Source organism: Calypte anna, chromosome 3, assembly GCF_003957555.1.
Source record: "Calypte anna isolate BGI_N300 chromosome 3, bCalAnn1_v1.p, whole genome shotgun sequence".
NCBI lineage: Eukaryota > Metazoa > Chordata > Aves > Apodiformes > Trochilidae > Calypte > Calypte anna.
Window position 1 is genome coordinate 60962480 of NC_044246.1, and position 26701 is coordinate 60989180.

At 40.1% G+C, this 26701-nt stretch overlaps 1 protein-coding gene across 1 annotated transcript in view; it reads left to right on the top strand.

Annotated features, from left to right (window-relative positions):
* The window catches only part of SAMD3 (sterile alpha motif domain containing 3), a 36405-nt gene extending 10216 nt beyond the window's left edge, over positions 1–26189 (top strand). Inside the window, 9 exon segments of the mRNA XM_030448046.1 lie at positions 2847–3032; positions 3340–3424; positions 10615–10776; positions 22177–22254; positions 22256–22328; positions 22331–22375; positions 22775–22948; positions 25575–25656; positions 25904–26189. Coding sequence (XP_030303906.1) covers positions 2847–3032; positions 3340–3424; positions 10615–10776; positions 22177–22254; positions 22256–22328; positions 22331–22375; positions 22775–22948; positions 25575–25656; positions 25904–26189 — 1171 coding nt within the window.
* Positions 26190–26701: the final 512 nt, after the last annotated feature.

The window sequence follows — 26701 nt, forward strand, 5'->3', positions numbered from 1 at the left end:
ACTGAATCCGGATGAATCCATTGTTTACAGCAAGGTTCTACTAAACTGTGATGTCCTCTAACCTAAGCTGATGCAAGATGTAGCAATGGTTGCCATAAAAACATGGACTTCAGTAGACATACAATAAGAAAAGTATGTAGTGCGGTCTGTTTATGTGTATGCTCAGTTGTCCTTTAGGTAACTTTAATTTTTGTTTTTTTTAATGACACAAGAAACTGATCCTTCATGCCAGTATACTCAGAAGCTTAAAAATTACAAAATTATATCATCTGCTGCTTTAATTGTTTTCTAGGTCTCTACTGCATTTTGCACAGCTGTCTTGATTGACCTCTCTATATTGATGCCAAGAACAGTTTTACTGACTTGTTATAGCTAATTCAGTTTTGTGTCTCTGCAAGAGCTTGGACAGGACACTGAGCTTCAAGACCATTATCTTAAAACTGCATTGAATGATCTGGGTGAAGCTGCAAGTGTGTAAAAACTTTGTCTTTCTAGCAGTAAAGATATTCCCTGGGGTTAGGGATCCCTTATGTTATTCAAATTGGTGGGGTCCCTGGAGGCTGGAGTTTTTATTTATTTTTTTTATTTTTATACCAGCTTGTCACGATCTAGGCCCAGCTGGTATCAACCAGGCCTCCACTCATATCCCCTCACAACCCCTGCGGGATATGAGGAGAAAATCCACCCAAAGCCTTGTTAATCAAGATAAGGATAGGGAAGTTTTCATTCCCAAATTATGGTAACAGGAAAGCCAGATAATTAGTTCAATCAGTCAGGAGGAAGAGAAAACATGACCAAATCTTAATACCTTCTCCAGCCCGTCCCTTCTCCCTGCTCCCGGATCCCTTCTCTGCCGCCTCACTCTCAGGGCGCAGGGAGGGGCAGGGGGGGGGGTTCAGGCTCAGTTCCCCACACGGTGTTTCTGCCGCTCCTTCCTCCTCAGGGGGAGGACTCCTCACATTCTGCCCTCGCTCCAGCGCGGGGTCCCTCTCATGGCAGAGTGTCCTTCAGGAACCCCTGGGACATGAGTCCCTCCCACAGGTGCAGTCCCTCAGGCACAGACTGCTCCCACCTGGGCTGCACACAGAGTCACGGCTGCTGCGGGAGCAGTCACCTCCTCTGGCACAGGGTCCTACACGGCTGCAGATCCACATCAGCCCCACCATGGTTATCCGTGCCTTCAGATCTACATCTGCTCCTCTGTGATCCTTCACAGCCTGCAGCTCCAAATCTGCCTACCCCCATGCTTTGGGCTGCAGACCCATGTCTGCCCCACCATGGTCCTTCACAGGCCGCTCAACTGCATTCCTGCGTGAGCTGCAGGGGGTCAGACTGAAATCTCATCATGGGTGTCATGTAAGAGAAGGGTAGAAATGTGTTGGGGATGGAGGGGGGATTAACATTTGGCAGCAGATAGCCATTAGATTGATTTAGATGCAGCATCAAATGTCACAAGAACTGGGAGAAAAGAATGTAGAATTGCATTTTGCAGTCTTCATCTTACCTCTGCCTCAAGTTAGGAACAAGACCAGGGAGGGATGGGTAGAAACAGGTTATATATGTTTGTACCTAAATCTCTAGCTGTAATACTGCTCTTCACACAACTTAACTGTACTGTTCTTTTAGTTAAACAAGGTTCCATGTGACTGTTTCTGGGGATAAAGCTTAGTGTGGATTTGTGTCTCAATTCAAATAAACTTGTATTTCATTGTAAAACACTACTGCACATATTTAACATGACTGTCCAACAGTGATGTTTTCAGCAAAAGCTAGTAAACTATTTAATCTCTTGCACTGTGGAGACTAAAGGAATTTTTTATCTTATGTGGATAGCACGAAAGTATTTTCTGTGTTGGGTAAAGTTGAACAGAAACGGAATTGGGAGTATTTTTACTGGCAAACTCAAATAGACTGGTAGAGGTAGAGTTACCATGCCTCCCTGGCTATTAGCTGTCCCAACTCCAAGAAAATCTTATTTTCTTCAAGCAGATGAGTACAGTTCTATTTGCCTGAACTGAACCTGCCAAACTATTCCAATTCTTGAAATGGTAATTCAGCTTCATTGACAGCAGTTTATTTTTAAAATCCCTGTAGAAGAAACTATTAATACTGGGAAGCTGTCTAGGGTGGCTAGAACCACTTAATCTTTTTAGGTGGCTCTTGATGGACCTCTAACTCAGTTAGTCTCTACTTTTCCCTGTCTTTCTTCAGAAGTGGAGTGTGGAAGGCTCTGGTGATACTCTGTGAAGGCTGTGGTGATACCCTGCTGATGGCTGACTCCAGCTGGGCTGTGACATTTGTGAACAGTGCTGGTGGTCTTGGGATGGGAGCTGTGGTAACAGGGGCTGTGTCTGCTTGGTTTCCAGCCTTTGCACTGAGAGCTTCCTTCATCTGAGTGGTGATCACTGCTTCTGTCCCTTTGCTGCTTTCCTCTTTGGGAGAACAGTCTTAGCTGATGTCAAGTATAGCATTATATTCAATTAAGCTGTTTGCTTACTCTCACTAGTAAGTTAACAGAACTGGTAGGAAATAGATTATAAATGACAGTAGCAAGTCCCCAGTGACCTCCTCTGCTCTGCCTTCTTTCAATTAGCGACCACCTAGTGTATGCTGATTAAAACATCTCAAATTTGACATCTGGTTTCAACCCCATGTTTTGTTTGCAGCTTTTGTTGGTAATATTTATGTAGAAACCAAGACAAGTCTCTAATTTCTCTAGCAATAACTTTGTGTTGAGTTTTTGCTTGTATTTTTAATTTCCTCCTCCATCTTGCCTGCATTCCCAGACAAGAAGGCCATGATAATGATGATATAGTTTTGCTGGTTTTGGTTTTTTTTTTTTACAGAAAAAATCTGAAATCAGTTATGGCAAGATACAAGATGTTGCAGTGGAGTAGTTCTTATGCTTTGCCTGACTTTCCTTATGACATCAAGTGCATATTAGCAGAAAAAAAATGCCCTGATCACAGTATGAGAATAAGGATTATTGAATTTTTGCAAGCAGACATGACAAAATACCTAGAAGGATCACTGTGAGTAAACTTTGTTAGATTTATTTGAGGCATTACCTATTTATGGATTTCAGAAGTAAAACTGTGAATGGATGTAAACCCATTCTCTTTAATATGCTTGCTTCAATAGGGGAGACAGAGGGTTGAAACCTGTTGAAGTCTAATGGGACCGATTTCATTCAAACCTTAAAGCTGTTCCTTCTGCTACTTGAAGGGGAATCTGCAGTCTTAGAAATAGTTTAATGACTATTAGTATAGACTCCAAACAGTGTCTAGTACTGTCTAGAATACCAAGTATTTCTTTTACATCTCCATCTTGTTTTCACAGGTATCCAAATAGTCAGCAATATAACACTGCTGTCAGTACTCTACTGCAGGCGTATCCATTCCTCAATGAAGATGGGAATAGCTTTGTAAGTATTGTAAAATTGAAAAATATGGAAATATTTTTTTCTTCCCACATAATAAATCAGAATAAAATAAAATATTGCAGAGGAAATCAATATCAGTTTCTTATATACTGACTCGATTCAGACTGTTAGTTTCCACTCTGACATGTTCATCAAATCTCATTCTTATTTCATTAATTAAGGATTAATCCTGTCACAGCCATTCCTCAAAGCCACTGTGAGATAATGCAGATGTGTACATAAAGTCCCTAGTTGCTTGTTGGGTACAGTTGATACTTGATTGATTTCCCCCAAGGGATAAAATTAAGTAACGGTGATTAATTTTTTTAAATTTTATTTTATTTATTTGTTTTTAAAAACAAAGAAGCCAGATCTTTAGAAAATTGTGTGAGGACTAACATATGACTGCATTATAATTTCTTGTGTGTTTGATATCTAGCTACAATGAGTAGTAATACTACTGATTTATCTATGTTGAGAATCTAGGCCTAATTAAGATAAATAAAACCACTGGTTGAGACCTCAGTGGGGACATCACAGCAGTGGAAAAAGATGACTTAAATTTTAACTATTTTTTCACTCTTGTGACCCTGAAATCATATCTGTTGGTCTCAGAGGACAGTGTTCACTTTTTGACTTCACATCTTTACTTTGCCGTGTGATACTTTCATAGCATCTTGTAAAAGCTTGTGAGACTCAGTGGGGATTGTTAGCTTTCAGCATATATAAATATGTATCTAGTGTGCAGCTACTGCAGAAAGAAAATTAATTTTGAGGATAAAAAGTGGGGATTGAAGGGTGACTATTCTAGTTCTCCCCTGAGTCCAGGCATTGTAGGAGGGAACGGACTAAAGAAAGCAAACAGAAGGGAGAGAGAGCAAGAGAATCAGAGAGGTACCATCCACCCTTATTTTCAATCAGAAATCTTCCCTGGGAGTATTCAGTTGAGGTTCTGGATAATGCTACAGCTTCATCTGGCTCCCTTTGTGAAGGGGAGCTGGAGTGGCATTCGGGGTGGGTTTGAAGAACTTTTTTACACCTTGTAATTTTTAAAAGCTGTTTTAAAATAGCTTTTTTAAGATAGCTTTTCAAAGGGCTTTCATTGCAGCCAGACCATAGACTGAAATCTAATGCTTTGGAGCCAGCCCTTCTCCTTTGCCTGGATTGAGGCAGGAAAAAGTGCACTAAAGCTGTATGTCTGTGTAATTCCATTTGGAGGAAGGGGTAAGGATCAATTACTATTTTTAGTGGCTCTACTGTTAGACATTTTTGTCCTTCCTTCATGGTCATAAAGGCTATAAATATTTTTCTTGAACTTAGATAGCTGTGTATTACAACAGTAACAGCTTAAAACAAACCCTATAACTTACGCACAGCTGGTTAGCATAAGTAAAAAGAATTTAATATACATTTAAGAAATAAGTGAACAACAACAACAACAAACCATCATGCTTTCACCTCTTCTCAGAAAGTGTCTTCAGCAGCCCCAAATTAGTGAAGTTTCAAGATTGCCTCAGGCTAGCATGGGACTGTAAGGATTGCTGCTTGCTGTTCCTGATACCAGTACTGAATCACAGGCTCAAGATGTAAAATATTACTTACTGAGAGGTTTTCAACACCTTAAACTTGTTTATCTATATTTGTTAGACAGTTATGATTACAAGTTTTAAATAGCACCTTAAAACTATGTAAGAAAACTATAATAAAAAATAATTCTGAGGTAAAGCAGAAAGCTTTTCATTTGGGTAGTGATAGCTGAATGTTAGAAAAGTAAAAGTAAAATGAGTGTTTGAAGCAAAGATACTAGTTAAAACCATATATACACAGACTTCTGGAGATGCTGTTCATGTAATGTGGTTTTGGTGCCTACATTAGGAATAGTATCATATAGTTCTTTTTTCTTTCAGTGTGCTCTAAAGAGAACTATGAATGACCAGCTGTGCAGAGGTATCTGTGCCTGATAGGTGACCTTCTCCTTTTGGTCACCTATTTGGAGAAATCTGGAGAAAGGGACACAGCAAACAGTAATTCAGCCTCTCAAAATAATGGTTTCCAGGATTAATAGATGAATAAAGTTATTTGAATTTATTTAGAATACCAACAAACATCTTTTCAGGTATTCAGACTTTTAATTTCTTGTCAAAGTCACAGGAGAAAGTAATAGTTACATGTCTTTCAAAAAGCACAAGGGATGAACATAGTTTGGAGTACTGAATCTTGCACTTCCTTTGGCTGCTGGAGCTCACTTCTACTATGGGGTGATTTCCTTTGTGCTGTTGAAAATACTCCATGCTACTGTATTGTTGAAGTCATTAATGTAGCGCTCTTTATTTATTGCCATATTACGTCTGGATCCCTAGATTCAGTTAAACTCATGCTTAAAAGGAAAGCATCCTTTGGGGTGGAGGAACAGATGCAGCATCTGCTGGAGTCTGCAGAAGGCTGTAGTTGTTCTTGATGAGATGCCCTGAGAAGGTCTGTCAGTGCTGTGATTTTATTTTTAACTCACAAGTTTTAATTGTTTGGAGCTCTTCACCAGAAATGGATGTGTCTTGGCTGCTGGAAGGATGCTGTGGAAACTAATCTGGGTTCTTCCCCAGCCCATGCATGGCATGGGTGGGCGGGCAGGGGCAACCCCCTGGGGCTTTTTGGCTGAGAAAAGGGAAAGTTCATCCTGTGAGAGATCTGGATGTTCCAAAATAAGCTTTTTCTTCTAAACAAGAAATTGGAATGTAGAGTTCCATTTTCCATGATGTAATGAAAAGCTTGGAGGAACTTTGAATTGGAAATTTCAACACTTCTACTGCAATGTTTCCATAGAGATGAAATGGCTTGGAAAACTGGAAAGGGCAAAGATGTGCTGCAAACCAACAAAAAAAAGCCCCCAAACCTAAGTGCCTAAATTCACACTGCTATTTTTGTGACAGAAAAAAGTTTACTTCCAACAGTCTGGAGATTCTTTTGGGGTTTTTTTGTTTGGTATTTTTTTCCCCAAGATACTTAAAGCATTTTATTTATAACCCCTGATTTCTTAAAACAAGTTATTTTAGCACTATGCAGATTATGTATTTTCAGTCTCGTACTGTTGCAATGAGAGGTCATTAAAGATTTAGTTTCAAGATTTAGTAGTAGACTATCCATAATTCTATTTTCTTGGTTAAAAGGTTTCCTATTTAATTTTGCAGTAAAGAAAAATATGCCTCTCTGCCATCAGTCCTTTTGCAAAGGATATTCAGTGCAATATGGTCAGGATGATGGTAATGATACTAAATTAATAAGTTTACAAATAAGCTACTCAGGTACTATAAATTTTAAAAGCAGGTTATTTACTAGGTAACTCTAGAAGCAGGAATTAAGGAAGAGCTCTGAAATTCTAAGTAATAATAATAAAAAATCTTATACTAAAGGCAAAATTAATTTAAGAAGCCTGTGGAGCACTTGGAATGAAATTATTTTCCCCATGCTGTTCCAAGATGAGCTTTTGGGAAAAAAGGTGCTTTAAAGTGACTGCTTAAAGAATTTTTCTCATGATGGTTCCTTCTCTTTAAAAAGAAATGTTATCCTAAACTAACATATAAAACATTAAAAAAAAATCAAAAATCTACATTTAATAGTGGAAGAGGTTTTTTAGGTTTCTAATCTATAGCGTATCCAATATAGCATTTGTAAGTAGGTACAAAAAGATAGGTTATGTAGAAAAAGCCACACTCATAGTCACAGCAGTCAGAAGAAAATTGCCATGACACCGTTCCTTGACTGCTTACAAGATACTCTTCTATTTGTATCCAGTCCTTCCACAAGGGTTACAGCCAATCATTTGCCACTGCTCTTGTTTCGTTTAATATCAGCCAACATGTTGAATACAGAATGGTTTCAAGACCACCTTACACAAGGAAGGAAAAAGGAAGGCTCTCTGATCCTCACCACTTGCCAGTGGCTTTGCCTCTTGGGGCTGCCCGAGGGATGCGGTGGAACCCGGGATCCCAGTGCTGCCCTGCCCGGGTTATGTAACTGCTACGTGCTAAGTGATTATTCCAGAGTAAATTACTGCTTTTAATCTGCATGTAATCCTCCTCCTCCTATGTCAGATAGATGCAGACTAATCCTTCTGCTCCCTTACAAGCGTTGTAAACCTTTTCTGGGGTGGTTTGGCCTTTTTCTGGAAGAGGGGAGGAATTAATAGAAAATTAAGTTATCGGCTCAAAATAGGGTAACAAGTGCATCCTTTTCAGAAGATGTATTACACACTAAGGAAACTACATAAATGTATGGGTTTGCTGTCTTATTCATAAAATAGGTGTCTGAGAGGGTACTCGGCAAAGCTTAAGAGAATCCTATTACAGAAATAGATTTAGTTAAAACTCTTCCATTTATCTGAGGACAGGAGGGTGAAACAGCTGAATGTTTGAAGTTTGAGGGAAATTTAAACCTCTATAGGTGTCAGCACATTCTTTGATGTGAAAGAATAAGCAAAAATGTTTCCTAGCCAAAGAAAGGCTTTCTCAAGAAAGAAACTTCACAAAACTCAACGAAGGGGGTATTTAAATTGTCAGCAGGTAGTGTATTCTGGGATGATCATGTTTTAAAATATTTTGACATCTATTGAACACTTCAGAGAAGCATTATATTAAGTTTTTTTTCATTTGCTTGTTTCTTAACAGCCTTAAATTAACAAGGTTTCAAATAAATTTTGCTAAGCATATAATGCTGGGGTATTTGCAGAAAAACGTAAATGCATGGGGCCAGAATTGTAAACATATCTAGGAACCTTAATGGTTCAAGCAGATAGCAAGTGGGATATTCAAGGCATGTAGTCACTTTTTGAAAGCACTGCTGGAGTGTAATACTCAAACTGAGGCTGTAAATCTGCCTCGTGAGAAAGTTGTGCTGTACAGCTAATCATTAAGCTTAGGTTGGTGATGATGTGACTCCTCTTCTGGCAGAATCCTAAGCCTGAAGTTTACATACTAGAAATGTGGGTGGATTAGTCTTTTTCCCCAGTTCTCAGATGTTCTCACACGGCTGGCAGTGAGAAGATGGATACTTTCTGTAAAAGTGGGTGGCACAAACTGTCCCCTTGGGAAGGGCACACCTACTCTGACTGGCCCAGGTCTTTCCAAGAAGAGCTGAGATGGATGCCACGGGGGCTGTGTTCTCATAACTCTTCCACTGTCGTTTCTCACCACTAATGGAGCTGTTACATCTAGGATTGAGGAGCTATAAGTCAGCAAGTAGTCTTGGGAGGTGGGAGCAGCACATTCAGCAGGAGAAAGGCAAAGTCATTGGGCCTTCATCAGGGTCTGCTTAGAGACCCTCCTGTAGTGAAATGAGGCAACCAGGTGCCACTAATTCCCAGGGAGCCACTAGCGCTCATCGCCCTTAGGGTGAGGCTTGAGTGGCTCAGCCAGCTAGCACGCTGTTGTACAGACAACCCGAGCAATGCTGAGGCCCCGTGTTTGAGACTCCTCAGAGCCTCGCCTTAAGGGCGATGAGCGCTAGTGGCGCAATGAAGGTAGTGCAGTGCTGAGAGAAGCAACTGACCTCTCTGCAGGCATGCTCAGGAATGAGCTGAGCCTGTGCTTCAAGCCTCACCTTTTATTGGCCCCCTAATCCTGCTCATGTGCAGTGGGGGCCCACCCTAATCAGGCACAGGTGGGCTTAACACAAGCTCATGCCCACTCCCTGGTAATTAGTGGCACCTGGTTGCCTCATTTCACTACACCCTCCCATCTGTGTACCCTAGAGAAGGGCAGACATGTCAGGCTCTCTGCAAAGAAAGATGATGTAATTGCTGATGTAATGTGCCTAATTGACTTTTACTGAAGTCTGGTTTACACCAAAGTTACCCCTTAAAAGTCATATGGCCTTGACTAGTAAAGCAGATAATTTGGTAAGAAATCTGGGGTAATTACTCTGTTTTTACTGTGTTTTAGTATGCCAGTGGATACAGGTTTGAGTGTAGTATCAAGTCAGTATAGTATTGGAGTCAATTTAAGAAAATGGGCTAACAGGTATTTGTGTCTCTCTCGCCATCTCCTGTCACTTAAAGTCACTTTTCTGAGTATGTCTTTTCCTTCTGACAGTTAAACTCCCTCAATAACTGGAATAATCACTTGCTTTTGAGGATCTGGCTAAACATTTTCAATATTTGCGATGCAGATTTTGCCTGAAGAAAAGTTTAGCAGCTTGCCTTAGCAATTGCTTCCCCACGTAGTAGTTGGCACTGCTGGGTCGTGCCACTGCAGTGGAGCAGCCACCTATCCCTAAGGATGCAAGAGGAAGTTCAGCTGTCAAGGAGTGATAAGTGGCTCCATTAAACAGGGACTGCATGGAAATGCCTTTAAGGTGCAATTTTACTTGTCTTGAGGAGTCTTACAAAAATAATGACTTACTTGAATGATCCCCCTAATTTATAAATTTTGAGTTCAGTTTAATAATAGACTTGATCCAGTGTAACTGGGCTCTCTGTGAACGGGACTGCCCCACTATATCTCTTCTTTTCCCTCATGTTAAATTCACCAACCATACAACTGCACAACCAGTCAGATGCTGTTAGAGTCACAGAAAAAATAATCTGCTCAAAAAAAACCCCAACATTAGTTCTCTCTGACATCAGTGAGCTGATCTGATTTAGTCTGCAGTTTCATGACCTGGTGTCATGAATGGAGTATCTCAAAGACCTGAGAAAAGGGAAGCAAACTGTTCTTTCATTGACAGCTCTGGTAATAATGGATAAATCTAACCCTTAGGTTCAATACCTGTCATCCTTAATGAGCCATCCCAGTGCCAGTAGCTCTGCCATGTTTAGTTGCCACAGAGTCACATACCACAGGCAATTGTGTTTCCTTCAGTCCAGATGCCACCAGTCTGCTGATGCCACCCTGCAAGTCTTTTTCAGCTTAGTGGCAAATCTTTTTCTATAAAATAGAGTTAGATAGAAGAGTGACCCACTTTAGTAGTGGGGCAAATTCTTGAAAGATACTAGTAAAGACTTTTCTTTCTTTTCTTTTCTTTTCTTTTCTTTTCTTTTCTTTTCTTTTCTTTTCTTTTCTTTTCTTTTCTTTTCTTTTCTTTTCTTTTCTTTTCTTTCTTTCTTTTCTTTTCTTTTCTTTTCTTTTCTTTCTTTTCTTTTCTTTTCTTTTCTTTTCTTTTCTTTTTTTTTTTTCTTTTTCTTTTTTTTTCCCCCCATGTAGTTGCTATGGAAACGGGCTCTTAAAGATCGTTTCAAATATGTGAGGAGACCCATTGAAGATGATGAGCAAGTCCTGAGGAACAAATGGAAGTTTGGCCACAGGCGAGGGCAGACCAGGAAATCTTCATTTGCTGAAAACAAAACTGATGATGTCCAGATGCAGGTAGAAGTAATATTTTTGGTGCTTAAGTGAGTTCTTTGTCTTTCAGCTCCTCTTCTGACAGGAAGAAATTACTAAGGCCACCAGCCAGTAAAGGGCAAAATGAAGTGATCTCATCCTATTAAAACTCATTTTTATAGAGTTTGTCCTAGAGCCAGAGTATCCCTGAAAAACTTTTCCTTTCTTTCTCTCAATTTTCCTGTATCCTGAACATGTATATGAATAAAATATAAATATAAGTGCAATAATTAACGCTTAAGGCTTAAGAATGAGTCCTACAAAACTGAGAGAATCACAACTTTCTTAGTTTTAAATATGTTTCTATATTGAAAGCATCTCTGGCTCTCAGATCCTAAATTATGCCTCAAGAAATGTGCACAGCTGAAAAAGATGTTTGCTTAATATTCTTTAAAACAAATTCAGTGTGGGATTGTACATTTTGTATATTTAGCAACACAACATAACGGCACGTCTGTGCCAATCCTTGGCACTAACTACTTTCTGCTAATCAAGAATCCTAGCCTCAAAAAAAAAAAAAAAATATTTGGCCTAGAAAGCCAATACCACAGGCAAAACAAAATTATATTAAAATTATCTTCAGCTAGATCCCCTTGTCTTCATCCCTTTTACAAGTTTGGAATAATAGATCAACCTTGTATAGAATAGCAGCTAACTAATCAGCATTATTTAAGGTAAAAGGGTGAAAAATGAGTTCCAGGTCAAGGATACCTTTGGAGAAGAATCAGTTAAGGATTCCTATCCCCTTTATGTCTAATGTAGAACATTTAGGGCATTGTAGGTCAAAGCCAATTGGCAAGCAGTGCAGATGAAAAAGCACATCTGTTGCCAGCAGATGACCTACTTAGGAGCAACAGAGGGCTTTAGTTGTATTGGGCTGTAGTTTCTCAATAGTTGTAAGATGTAACTCTGCAAATGTGCTTTGTGTCAGTGTCATCTTGGACTGTTAATTGTGGGACCAAAGGACCAAGGAATGAACACAACAGCTGCCTTGAAGAAAAACCAGCATTGCAGAATCACTGGTGATACGCCTCAGGAATCTGAGATAAAAAAAGAACAGAGAAACAAGAAGCAGGACATGGATGGGAAAGAAGGAACCTGAAGAGATTTAAGTGGCATTTATGGCTTTGTTTTCAGTAGAAATATGGCAAACTATATGGCAGGATAATATGGGAGTGGGTATAAGGGGCTACACATGATTGGCTACTAACTCAGCATATTGGCATATAAATAGTCTGGTGCACAATAAAGTCTGACTCTGTCTTCACCATCATGAGTCTGTGAATCTTCATCCGTCACAGTTAACGGTAGGACACTGATAAAAATATTGTTTAATGATAGGAAATGACTTACTGGTGTATCTGTCATTTGTTTTTGTATAAAAAGGGTAATGAAGCTATTACTACTATTAAAGTCCTTGATCACTGTTTCATCACGCTTGCCGGGACAAACTTCCTGTGATGTTTTGGGACATCCTCAGGGCCAGAGATGATGATTGCTGCTCTGCTTGTCCAAGCCCTTTTACCTGCCAGCAGGTAACACAACTCCTCTAAACACAGCAGGAGTGTTACTTGGCCTCCTATGCAGGACATTCCCTCCAGATGTGACATCTGGTTTCCTCCTCCAGTTTCTTTAAAACGTCTGCTGATGTGTTGCTCGTTACAGAGCATTATATTCAAGCAAGATTGGAAAGTATACTCATTTTAGAGAGGCTAGCAGCAAGGGAAAGGTCTTGAGCAAGTGCATTGCCCAGGGATGTATAATGGTTGCAAATAAGCACATAAAGCCCTGGTGGAGGTGCCTGCCACAAAAGGTTTTGCTTAAAGTGTTGCTCCCTGTTCATCAGGTTGAGCAACCATTGGAAAGAAACTTGGACTGTGCCCAATACAGACATTAATATGAGCCTCCATGTCCGAGGGATATTCAGCATTTGATCAGGAAATCCTCCTAATTAACAATTTTTCTGTATGTGGAGTGAGAATCCTCCTCAGTTATTTTCCACAATCAGGGAAATATCCTGGAGCTGCAGTAATCCAGGGGAGTGCTTTGTGATGTTAATTAACGTCCCTTCCAACCCCAAGGATTCTATGATTCTATGATTCTATGATTCATCTGTTGAAAATGGAAGGTACTTTCTGTGAGAGGGGTGATCACATTGTGAAATTAAAATAAGAAAGGCAAACCTGTCTCCCTTCTGCAGTGAGGGTGGGGTTGCTGCTTAAGCCATCCAGTGCCTTGTTCTGAGTGATCCTTTTACTCTTTTTAGCATCCAAGTGGCACCATAAAACTCTTCTTCTGTCCTAAGGAATTGTTTGGTTTATGGTCCTTCAGGCTATGAAAGAAACCACCCTCTGCCAGTTGTTATGGGAGGGGCCCTAGATTTGGGGGACCCAGAAGGAACAGGAATATAGGACACTTGCTGTCCATCATTGGGCAGAGCATTATCAAAAAAAAAAAAAAAAAAAAGGTGGTGGCAAGGGAGGTGTGATTAGAGCTGAATGGGATTGACTTCCATATGATGAAAGCATGTGGTTCAAACAGTAGGTTGGTCATCACAGAGGTAGTGACCAACCAGCAAATTGTCCATTTCAGAACTTTTGAGATCTTGTGGTGCTGTCCTTTGAAAGTGTGACTTCATAATCAATGAAGTAATTTAGCTGAAGACAGATGTAAAATGCCCACACCGGAGCCTGTATGGCTCCACCAGCCAATCTGCAAGGGCATGGGCCTCCTCTGTGTCATATTCCAATACTTCCAGAGGCTTCTGTTGTTGGGATAGAAAGAAAGCAAAAGAAATATATTCTGAATCTTATTATTTTAGAATTGATTATTTTAGAATTAGAGGTAGAAGAAAATAAGAATGTGGAAACATGTAAAAGTTTTACCTTGTAAAGAATGGTACTTTGTTGGGAGTAGGAAAACTATGTACTCAGCATTTAAGTAGCGAGATAAGGGTAAGACTCTGCGTATCAAAGTTAGTCGAGTAGAGATAGAAGGAAGCTGGTAGTAAAAACAATTTGGAAGTAATCACACACCAGCTAGACATTAAACAAGAGAAGGAAGGTGAAAAGGACACAGCGAGGAAGACGTCTTACTTCATCAGAGGAAGACTACTTACTTCATCCCCACGACCTCCAGAGAGAGGCACGCAAGCGCAGAAGGGGCCAGAGTCGCAATTCACTGATGAAGCAGCCTACACATGCATATGTATTAGAAAATGCTGTAACCTGTTGAATATGTAATTAGATTGTGAAATTTTTCGGGATAAATTGTGGCCGCGCTGTGACCGACTTCGGAGCCAGATTTGGGTGCGTACCCCTGGTCCCCGGGGCCTCGAAATAAAGCACCACATATAACCTCTCCCGAGTGGTTATGTGTTTGTCTCCACGCTAACACTGTGACACCTTTGTGACATCTCAAATGCCACTAAAGAGCTCTATCTATGCAACTGAATCAAGCTCCTTCAATGTATCCCAGCTATTAGATGAGAAAACCTGGCAGTGAAGAGATAAGCCAACAATATCTTAAGTTGCCTGAATTTTAAGGTATTAACAGGCTAGAAGACTTTTAGTACATGGTCTTGAACATAGGTGGAGAGAGAGAGAGTACAGTCCCTCTTCTAATGCCTTCAGGTTTTTACATCCTATGACGGGGTGTTTGTGAGGTCATCAGGGCTTCTCTGAAGCTGTCACAAGTAAATTTGGAGTTAGTTGTGAAAAGGAGAAATTAGCTCTGACAAGATATTGGTTAAGAGAGCTGTAGGTGTTTGAAGATAACTGGGCATATTTGCCTCACTCAGCAGAGCTAGAAATGACATGATGGAAACCATTTTTAAAGGGGGGCACCAGCTAGTCATCTCTTTTCTCTGTGCTTATCAGGTAGAGATAAGAAACGGGAAGTTGGACTATTGCTGTTGGACTACTCCTGTGCAGGGAAGATAAGCAGCAATGTTGAAAGTGGTGAATGTACAAATCCTCTGCCAAGAGGGTCAGATGGAAATCATAGAAGACTTCTGTGCCAAGAGGGCCATGTGAAAATCAGAGAAAACCTCTGGACCAGGAGGTATCCAGGTAGAAGCTGGCCACCAAATGTGCTTGCTTTGGTGGTACCCTGCAGTACAAGAGCAGTGAAGCTTGTGAGACTGTGCCTGCCATAAGGCTGAGGCTTTCCTTAACTAATGAGGCTCATGTTCCCTGAAGAGTGAACTTGGAGAAATTAGATGGTCCTCCTGGCTTTAAAGAGTAGAGTTGTTGAAAAGCTGCATGAAGGGCTTCCTGAATTTGGCCAAAAGAACACATTATCTTAAATGCCCAGAGCCAGATAAGTCCTGGAAGGGTTAACCTGCACAAAGTGCCTTGTTCAAGGCTGATTTAGAAGACAGGCTCTGTAGCAGCTAGCATGAGGAAGCTGATTATTGAAGGAAGGCAGCTTCTTAATGGGGTGAAGCAGGTGATCTATGCTGTCTTCTGCCTTTACTCTTCCTCAACCTGCACAACATTTTGCCAAAGTCAGGCATACTGGAGCTGGGAGTCTGAGCCTCTAAAGTGGTCTTAGAGTTCATTGTGAAATGAATTATGATGGGAAAATTTCAGGTGCTTTACAGAAATAAAACTCATTGGCTTTATGCTCATCATGATCTGGAAGTTGTCTTTTCTGATGAAAGAATTAATCAGGATCCAGAAAGGTCTAACCTGTGAGGTGCAGTTCCTTTAAAATGAATTAGGTAAATTAGGCAAGTTAGAGATTTCTTAGGGATATGTTTTCTTTGAGCTGATAACTAACATCATTTTGTCAATAAGACTAGGCCATTGCAGGATCTGGAAACTTGAAATAAGATTTCAAGGGCTGCTGAGAAAATATGATCTGGGAGGCAGTGACTGGAGAAAAAGGGTGGAATGAGGAGGAAAAAAAATGTGTCTGCAAGAGAAAAGGGAACACAAATGAATCAAAAAGCCTGTAAAACTCTTAAAGTATTTGTGCATGAAATGCAGAAACTCTTGGGTCAGTCCTGTGGTTGAGGGGCACTGTTGGCAGGTACAGCATTAGGTACCAGCTATACTGTAAATACAGCACACAGATCTTCCTCTAAGATTAGAAGTCTCTAAATCAACTGCTTGAATGTCTGCACAGCCAGAATGTGAGTGTGCATATACAAATGATCATTCTGTGGCTGTACAGTTGTAATGTAATTTTCCACTAAAACTTTGATGTGCATGCATAGTGGGTGGTGTTGATTGACTAATATTTCAAAATGCTTTGAGTCAAAGCAAAAGCTTTAAACACGAATTCCTGGTGTATGTCTTGTTTATGTCATTCAGTGTCTCCATTGTTCTGTGAGTTAATATAAAGTGTGAAATATGGGCTGTCCCATGGAAAATAGATTTCATGTATTTGGTTTATACTGTGTGTTTGGCAGCTTACAAATCAAAAAGCAGTTGTGGTCAGAATAAACTGACTTAGGTGGCTTTGAAAGTTTGCAGTTAGCATTGGCATGTAAGCCTAGCTTTGAAAGTGCCTGTCTGGCTGGAAAGGGTAATTACACGTAATTAAAGCAGGGTCTGCTTTAATTAAACATCTCATTTAAGTACAAATCAGTGTGAATTCTGCTGTGTTAAGTTACATGGTCATTTTGCATGAAAGCAACCTGCTCATGGTGTTTCATGTGTCTTTGTGTTTAGCTTTTGGACATGAGAAGTGATGCAAATGCAATCATTGCTCTGTTCCCTCCCACCCTCTGGGGCAAGAAGATGGGTCCTGAGCCATGTCCAGCTTACTGCCTGCCTTCCAGATTCAGACTTGTTCCACATCAGTCTGGGCTGTGGGGTTTTTTGTTTTGTTTTGTTGGTGGTGATGTTTTGTTTTTTAATTTTTGTTTTTTGTTTTAGTTTTTTTTAGGAAACCATCACTTACTAATGATCATAACCTGGTGTAAGCATTCCTCCTTATTCCTCCACTGTTCATCTTACTAAATGTCAATAGGATGAACCTGAAAGTCACCACAGGAAAAGGGCTGTTTCTTGCAACAGTTGTACTCAAAGTTGTTCTGTACACTCTGTTTGAGTCTGTATGTATTCCAGACAAAACAGGAATACCCACTTTTCAGTATTAAAAACTCAGGACACAAGATTCAGATTATGAAAGCTGTTTCTTATCCTGAAGTTTCAAAATGCAATCAGTGGAAAAGATTATCCCAAACAAGGGTCCCACCATGGTCCCAGTGCAAGTATGCAAGCATTCTATCCTCTGGTTAGGCAGAAGCAAGACACTGAAACTGCTGCTGTCAGGCTCTCTTGTGCAGGTACCTTGAGCCCTTGATGCTAACTGATGCAAGTAGAGTCAGTGGTCAAGAAATGTTATTGCACCAATGCTCTAAGCAATAACATGACTTGGAGAATGCATTGGCATCTAGCAAAGAAAATTTGAAAAGCTTTTTTCAAAGGAAATATTATTAACTGCTGCTAGGAGCTGACAAGATGCTGAAAGCAGAAATAATGAAAGGCAATGCAACAGCTGTACCAACACTCCTACTCAACAGCAACCCAGTCCCAAAGTATGGTGTAATTCAAGTTCCCTTTCAGTGCTGGCACCACTGAACCTTTCTGTGTGACACTGCTGTTCCAGAAGATGGTTCTCATTACCATCACATGATTTCTACCCTTTCCAACAAGCAGAATAGTCTCCATTAAAAGGAATTCCCTCAAAGGAATATTCCCAGAGCATCCCAGGTGAGGGACCTGAATCCGTGGTTGGCAACGAACAGCCCAGCAGGAGACCATGCATTGTCCCCATATCCATCCCTTTATCTCTGCTGGTCCTATCTGAATTCAGTCTCTCAAACTGTGTTGTCATTCTTCAAAAGAGATCTTGACCTTTGTCATCAGCAACAACCAAGCTACCTTTACCATTCAGGAGCTGGTGTAAACCCTTGTAAAGAGCAAGAGGTGCCTGCTGTCCTCACTAGAGGAGCTTTCATCTCTCTGTGATTAGGCAGTCATGTCCCTTTGGTGTTGACACTAATGACTTTTAGGATTTATGATGTTGGTTTTCAACAGTAACTCAAAAGCTTAGACCTGGGTGATACACATCATGCATAAGAATTGCTCCCTTCTTCCCCAACAAAAAGATGTAGCAGCTTCACTTGCTTAGCTATGGCAATGTCTTAATAAAAGTGCCCTAGTAGCTGATGCTTTTTACAAGATTACAGTAATATAATCTCTAACTGTATCTTGGGAAAAATCAAGGTCCTTTAAGGAATGTGGCTTAAATTTAAAAGCCTCTTACCAAATTACAAACTACCCTCTTGCTGCAGGAAAAGGGACACATGGGGGATTTGGAGTCCAGATGCTTTATGTATGTATGTTTTCTTCCTTTGATGTGAGCATTTCAGTACAATCCTTGTATATGGTTCTAAGCAGAACTGTGAATATGAACTGGAGGTCACTGTCAAAAGGTATCTGGAGTGCGAGAGAAGAGCCCTACAACCTGTGTGGCTTTTACATCTCTTGGCCACTCTGTTGGTGTCTCACACGTTTCTGAGACACCAAGAAGTTAAGGATGTGGGCATGGGCATTCAGGGATGGGGATGGGCCCCGTCCTGCTGTCATCCTTTGCCTGTGAATCGAGCAGAAGAGCTGAGAGCCTTGGCAGCACCATCCCTCTGGGAAGGTCTAGGATATGCTGACATACAAGTGCTGGATGTCCTCTGCTTACCTTGTTAACTCTCTTTCTGCATCCTTTTGGCTTCTCTTTTCTGCAGTTTTTCTCAGGATCTTGTGACAAAATGGCATCTTGGCTTTTTTACAGGCACTGAAGTCAAGTTTCATTTGTTTTAGAAAGAAGTTTTTTCATCAAACTTTTATTATTTAAAAAGAAATTATTTACTCTATAAAGTATGTACATTGCCAAATAAGACAAAGCCCTATATAAAAATAATGATAGATCACCAACTAACATTCTCTTTTTCACTGCACTGGAAGTGGATGTTACTGGTCACTCAATTTAAAACCTGACGAGATGAGTTTGGATGACCTCAGGAATAAAGGTTTCCTCATTTAAAAAGGTTATTTTTAAATTCTCTCCTGCCCACATGCTGACCTGTTTCCTTTGGCTTGTTTTCTATAGACATTGAGACAGGGCATCCTGGCTTCAGTCTGTATAGGATTACTTTTTTTGCAGAGTATTGAAATAATTTCAACTTTATTGTCACAATTTTACTGGAATATTGCTGTGCTGTCACTAATGATGGTTTGCTTTGATGGTTGAAGTGGAGAGGATCTAAATTAGCATGTGATAACCTGAAAGACCAGTTGAGTAACTTGCTTTCCAAACCCAGATTCTTCCTGTTCACATCAGCAGTGTTAAAGTTAACTACAAAATATTTTAAATCACACTTGAACTAATTTCCAGTAAAATCTAAAATACATTGCAAAATGATCTCCCACTGAGGTAAGCCAAAAGAAAGCCATCTCTCAGTTAACTCCATTCTACTTGCCTTAAGAATCAACCTGTTCACAATCTAAAAACAAAAGGGAGAACACTAAAACTTTCCAAATTAATCCTTCACTTAGTTGTGATTGAATTTATATTTATTTATTGCACTTACTAGATAAAAACCCCCACAATTATTTGCAAAATAGGAAAAAAGTATTGGAAACTGAGTTAGAAAGTAGGTTGCACAGGGAACACATTCTGCTACAAGCATGGTATTTTGTAATTTTTTCATAAAAGCAAAAACTTATTTTGATGTTATAATCTAATAAATCATGGGGTCAGAAATAATTTGTGTCCAGCTCAAGTGCCACCAACTTTCCTGCTCTGTTGGAAACCTTCACATTTTATTTGAATGAAACTATGCATAGAAATAATGAACAACATAAATCAGAATGCTTTTGCCCTTTAGATTTTCAGCTAGGTTGGCTGGAAACAATTACTCATCCACAAACATCTAAATTCACTATTCTCTTAACTCCATGCTAGGTCTGCCAAAGACAGTCACTGCCATCTGACGTGCTGTATGGCTGAGGTTCTATTGTTCTATTCTGTTCTTGATGGCTAAATGTGCACCTCTTGCATGAAATCAGTTGTAATTAAAAATATGCAATGATGCAGGTAATCTATCTTCCCAAGAATTAGCTAATCAGCATTTACACAACACTATATATTGCTCTCCTTAGTAGGAATGAAACTGTCCAGAGAAAAAATGAAATTATATGATAAAAAGAGCACAAATCTGCCACCGTGTATAGGCAAGGAATCCCCAGAATCATAGCTACTTTGTTTGCTAGTGCCAACCCTAGAACTCAGTCCTTGCTTGCTCTTCCATTGCAAGCAGTGTAGTTTTACAACAGGCTGAGTGTTTTACATCATGCTTACCATTGTCCATCCTCAAAGTATTTTATTTATGCTCCCACTGCACTTTAGAAATCAGAAGTAAACTCTGAAACACCAGTGACTCCTAAGGCTAAAGTTTCAAGATGTGTTCTGTGGCACGGTACGGAAAGCCAATTACATCCACTATTAGTTTAAACAAGCTTGCTAAAGAGCTACTGATACCCTTTTCAGCCTAGAAGTGCAGGTTATAAATATGAAGAGCTTATAGACCATGATGCAAGAAAACCAATTCTAAGACTTGACCCTTGTGTGTGTTACTCATAGGCAATGAATGACTTACACAGTGTCCGGCTTTCCAGAAGTCTGGATTTCCATCATGCTTCTTTTTCCTAATAAGCAAGTATGACAGCAATTCTTCCTTATTGCACTGCTGTATGTATTTTTATTGGTAGCTCACCATTGATGTTTACAAAAAATGTCAAATGGTCTCCTTTAACTTATTAATATGTCATTAGACTTCCACAGTTCTCAAGGACAAAGCTTACTACATGGAAAGTCCATCAACTCAAGCAGTATTTGCTTGACAAGGGGGATGGAGATAATAAGGTGGACAAAAGGTCAAAACTTTTCTCCTTGGTGTTTGTTTCTAAGCAACCCAATCAGTTTGTCTGTGGTTACAGTGCACTAGGCTGAGTTTGTTTTGCTTTTCTGCCTCTGCAAGTAAGGCACTACTGGTGAAAACCCCTCTGGAAATGACCCACTGTGCTCCACATCAGGTTGGACATTAGAAAGAATTTCTTTACCGAGAGGGCGATCAGGCATTGGAATGGGCTGCCCAGGGAAGTAGTGGATTCTCCGTGTCTGGAGATATTTAAAAAGAGACTGGATGTGGCACTCAGTGCCATGGTCTGGTAACTGCAGCGGTGGTTCATGGGTTGGACTTGATGATCTCAGAGGTCCCTTCCAACCCAGCCAATTCTATGATTCTGTGATTTTATGATTTTCTTCTGAAATTCCAATGGCTGTTGAAATCCATGGATATACACCAGGAGGGAGATAACTGCGTACCTTCTGCAACCACTCTTGGAATACAACATGCACAATTTAGGACAGGATGTTAATTATGCTGAAAAGTTTAATTACACATGCAGAACACTGTGAAGCAATTTTTGCATGTTGCATGTTTCACAGCTCTATGTCAGAATGTTCTGGAAAACAGAAGTTGTCTCAACTTCCCTGGCATTGACCCACAGGCCACCACTGACATAGGTGACAGTGGCACCGGTGGCAACACTCATGGGAAAAGTCAGTGTAAATGCAGCCTGAGAGTGGTAACTGTAGTAATAATGCTTCAGTATTGCTATACTGCATCTCATAATGCCTCTAAGGTTTGTTTCAATTGACAAATTCACTGCATCCTCTGATATAAATTAAACAGCCCCAGGCTACTGCCATGGATGTACTGCTTTGGATAGTGACTTCTCTTAGTAATTACAGGGTTTGGAATTACAGCAGGGACAATGATAGTAATTTTGAGGAAGGCTGTTAATTATATCTTCAAGTACAAAATAACTTACTGAAAATACTAACAGTCAAACCACTCAAATAATGCTAATTAAGAGTTTTCTTGGTTCAGTTGGTGTCCTTGGGGGTAAATAACATCAGTTGCATAAATGTGAAAGCCAGTTGTCTTGCTTTTAGGATCTGTATAAGAAGAAAAGACTACTTCTCTTGGCACTACAGAGCTAATATTGCTAAACACCAAGTTCTCATTAGAACTGCCTACTAATTTCCATTAAGCCACAATTAGGCAAACCAGACACAGGAATTTCATCAATATCCACAAATATGTAATTGCAGCTTGAGAGACTTGGCTGATAACTGTAGTATAATATGAAAACAGATCTTAATATAACTATTAGAGTATGAGGATGAGTTTACAGAGCTCATACTGAGCTCCCTTCTGCTGAGCTTGACTACAGTAAAATCACACAAAACACATCAGATATCAAAAAGTATAACTGATTTGTGATGGTTCTGTACATTTCTTCATAGGAAGAACTTGTTCATCTTGAAGGAAGTGCAATGGATTTACACATTAAATGGCTTAAGCAAAAATATATGAAAACTCAAGAGGAACTGAAAAGAGGTGGATAACAATGAATGCGACAATAGAATATGGAAAAGGATGATCAGGGATAAGGCACCTTTAAAGATATTCTTAGACTATTTCCTTTCTTAAGATGCCCTATCAGATACTAGAGCTTTTTTAAAATAATGACATTGAATTCCATATTACAGATGTGATACAACCATAGGCATGTATTTTACTAGATATTTCCAGTCATCACTAGATGTAGTCATCAACACTGTTCTAATTTAATCTAATATATATTTTTGCTGCTAACTCCACACCAAAAGATTCACCAGTCCTATGTTAAACCTGCCACACACAATACTCGTGGGTTATTTGACGTATTTTGGCATTACTTGATGTAGTTTATTCTCTGATTTGAAGAGAAATGGAACCATCCCCTTTAGTTTATCATTTTATTTTACTATGATAGTCTTACCCTGTCACCAAAGCATGTGCTTGATGTGTACAGTTTTGGTTTTGAGGATCACAATAATACTGATTTCTTCTTTTTCTTTTAGCTTTTCAGGGAGTTCTAGTTTCTCACACAGATGGACATTCATAAGAAAACAGTTGAGATTTTGGAGATCTATTCAGGTAGCATAATATCTTTCTATCTGGTGAAGAATAATCCAATTAACATCATGCTGCAAGAAAATCTGAAGTGGCACACAGAGGAAGACATTCTGAAATGTCAGCACAAATCCTTTGAGCTCTGAATATCAGTTTTTTGGTAGCTAATTATTCCTACTTATTAACTAAACTAGCTCTAATTTTGCTGCAAAAATGTTTTAAAATGTCAATTTCTCAAAAAATATATAGTGATGGGGAAGCACTAAGAATAAAAGCTAAGAAATTACTGGGAAAATTAAGTCAGTCAGTCAGGCACTGAAACTTTTTTCCTATTGAATAAAAGATTGCAGGTTTGATGAAGTTAGTAACTTCCTTAAAATAAGATGACCAGAATTTTGTGTTTCTAAGTATGTAAAAGAATGCTTATTATTTTCAAAATTTATATGCAGAAAATGAATTTTCTGGTTTAGAAACAGTCCCATAAAAAGAGATGATTTCCTTTGAAAAGAGACGTACTGGTTCTGTGGCTGAAGCCTTCATCCCAGTGAAATAAGGGAAGTAGTTACCTGTGTTTTCAGCACCCGCCTCTGCGGGGACAGCAGCACCCAGTGCACAAACTGATACCCCTGGTGAGCAGTTACCACACTCATGCAAAGAGGTGCAGCTACCTTGATGTGTTTGGCTTGCTGGCTGCCAGGGAGCCGTCACTCAACTTCTCTCAGTCTGAAAAGTCTCAGAGCATGGTTATACAGGGACAAAACATTGAAGGAGTTACTCACAAACTTCGTTCTTCCCAAGCTGCACCTGTAGATGCAGGTATAGATGTAGATTCCTGGCCTGTATCAGGAACAGCGTGGCCAGCAGGTCCAAGGAAGTGATTCTGCCCCTGTATTCAGCATTGGTGAGGCCACACCTCGAGTACTGTGTCCAGTTCTGGGACCCTCAGTTCAGGAAGGAGATTGAGGTGCTGGAGCGGGTCCAAAGGAGGGCAACCAGGCTGGTGAAGGGACTCGAGCACAGATCCTATGAGGAGAGACTGAGGGAGCTGGGGCTGTTCAGCCTGGAGGAGGCTCAGGAGAGACCTCATCACTCTCTACAACTTCCTGAAAGGAGGGGGTAGCCAGGGGGGAGTTGGTCTCTTTTCCCAGGCAACTCTCAGCAAGACAGGAGGGCATGGTCTTAAGTTGTGCCGGGGGAGTTTTAGGTTAGATATTAGAAAGAATTTCTTTACGGAGAGGGTGATCAGGCATTGGAATGGGCTGCCCAGAGAAGTAGTGGATTCTCTGTCCCTGGAGATATTTAAAAAGAAACTGGATGTGGCACTCAGTGCCATGGTCTGGTAACCACCACAGTAGTAGATCAAGGGTTGGACTTGATGATTTCAGAGGTCCCTTCCAACCCAGCCAATTCTATGATTCTATGCCTATGCGTGAGCTTAATTCTGTGAAAAGTCCTCCTTTTACTGTTGCTTTCTAGCAAATACACATGATCCCAGGATACCAAATCAGAGCCAACAGTATGAATGTGTGTAATTCCTATAGCAGTTGTGCTCCTTTTATTACTGGGTTGTTTCCTAAAGAAGTAAGTAGAGTAGATTGAAATACTTTTCTTCCTTTGAGCTTAAAAAACATGAGTAGTCAGTAGCTTGTGACAGATTAAAAAGTATTAAAGAACAGCCAGACCCAGGAAGTATTTATGGACTTTCTACCTCATACCTTTAGCCTTAGACAGCTATGTATGTTGCAAGTAATTGACTTTTTTCTTCTACAATGTGCCTACAAAGATTTTAACTTATACTTTAGTGAAGATGGCCTTTACTTTCCCATTTTTTCTTACAGCTGGACTTGGCACCTAGATAATAACTACCTGACAAGACATAGTCAGTGAAACACACACCACCAGAAGTCTGACCTGCAAAAGAAATGTTAGTCATTAACAGCTGAACCAGATGCACAGTGGGTACCACATCCCTGCAGGTGCTGCAGCAGCAGCTTGTACCACAGCCTTCAAAGTGGAGTCCTTTGGCAACAGAGCTCCCCAGTGACATCTGATCTACTGGGGAGAGAGGAGTTTGAGGGCAGGGTTACTCAGTTGTCAAACTCCACTAGACACAAGCCAAAAGCTTACTTATTGCGAGAGAAATTTAACTCTAATACTGAGTAGCAGAGTGTCATGACTTATCTGAATACTATTGCCCATTGTCAGCAGTTGGGGCACCTAAAAACCTTCACTGTGGTACAAACTACTCTTCAAAAAGGGATGAACAATAGTTCCACTGGTGAGCTGTTAACTATTTATTTAACTGGCTGCAGTCCACTTTTCTGAGGCTATCACAGAAAATTAGAGAAAGTTAAGGGTTGGAATTGACCTCAAAAGATCATTGAGTGCAACCCCCCCTACGAGAGCAGGTCACACAGGAACACATCCAGGTGGGTTTTGAATGTCTCCAGAGAAGGAGACTCCATAACCTCCCTGGGCAGCCTGTGACAGTGTCCTGTCACCCTCACAGTGAAAAAATTCTTCCTTATATTTATGTAGAACCTCTGATACTTAAGCTTGTATCCATTACCACCTGTTCTATCATTGGACATAACTGAAAAAAGCCTGTTTCCATCCTCCTAGCACTCACACTTTTTACATTTTTATCTATATTAGAGGTCACCCCTCACATGGTAACACCCAATGCAAGACTGCAGTACTGAAACATTTTTATTTGTAATTTAATAGAAATCCTTGCCTTTCACCAATACAAAAATGACTGCTGCATGTTTACTCCTGCCAGATGTCTTTAGAGATGATTCCAGTCTGTTTGCTGCTGTAAGGAGGAGGTAGGAGACAGAGCACCAGCAGTCTTGGTCTCTCTTCCTCTCAGCTACCTGGAGACATCACCTGGCTGTTTAATAGCTCAGCTTAGTTCCTGGAAAAGGATGACATTAGCCTGCCTTTTGAGCAGAAGACAAATACTAATAGAAATACTAGCTAAATTCAAAGTAGTGTTACTATGCTTAATTCTCTGAGCTGTTCACCAAACCAGTGCTGTGACCCCATTTGAAAAAAGCCTTTTTTTAAACTTAGGTGAAGGTGCTGACACCAGGTTTGTGGGCAAAAAAAGCCCTTCAATATGAGTCCATACAAATTTGTGCTGTATGTGGAAAGAGAAGTGCTAGCTCAGCTTAATGACTGCACCATGGCCCTGGCCAGGCCAGTGGCTTCATTTTATTTGTTAGATCTCCTGTGCCAGAAGGGAACCCACGGGACTCTGAACTTCCTGGAGTCACAGGTGTTTGAGGTGAGGAGGCCAGCGTCCTGCCCCACCCTGCTAAAGGGAGGGCTGGAGGTACCCAAGTATCCCAGCATCTGAGGATGGCCAGGGCACTCCTCTCAAGAGCATTTGATATTTTGTCAAAATAACTCCCTTTTGTTGTGAAGATAAAGCAGTGCCATTCCTTCTGATGAAAGGTGTATGTATATTTGTAACTGTTATGTTTAATAATGCCTGTAGTACTGGCTATCAAAAAGATAAAATTAAATGTGAGCCTTTTCATTATTTTAAGTGGAAATTCTAGAGCAGCCTAGAGGCATATTAACAAATTTTCTGGATTACTGCATGCATCATGCATTATTGTTCCATATGAAACATTTAAAAAGATAGTATTTTAACTGTCCTCATTTAAAAAACACAACTGTGAGTTGACGTGAGCACTTCACTACTTCAGATGCAAATACATGTGATGTTTTGAAGTGGCAGAAATTAAAGATTTACTTGCTACCACCATTTAATTATATGATGATCACTGAAAGTCTACTGCAATAATTTTTGTGTTTTAAAATGGTGGGGCCTGACCTATAATTTGCAGGATGATGAGTTTTCAC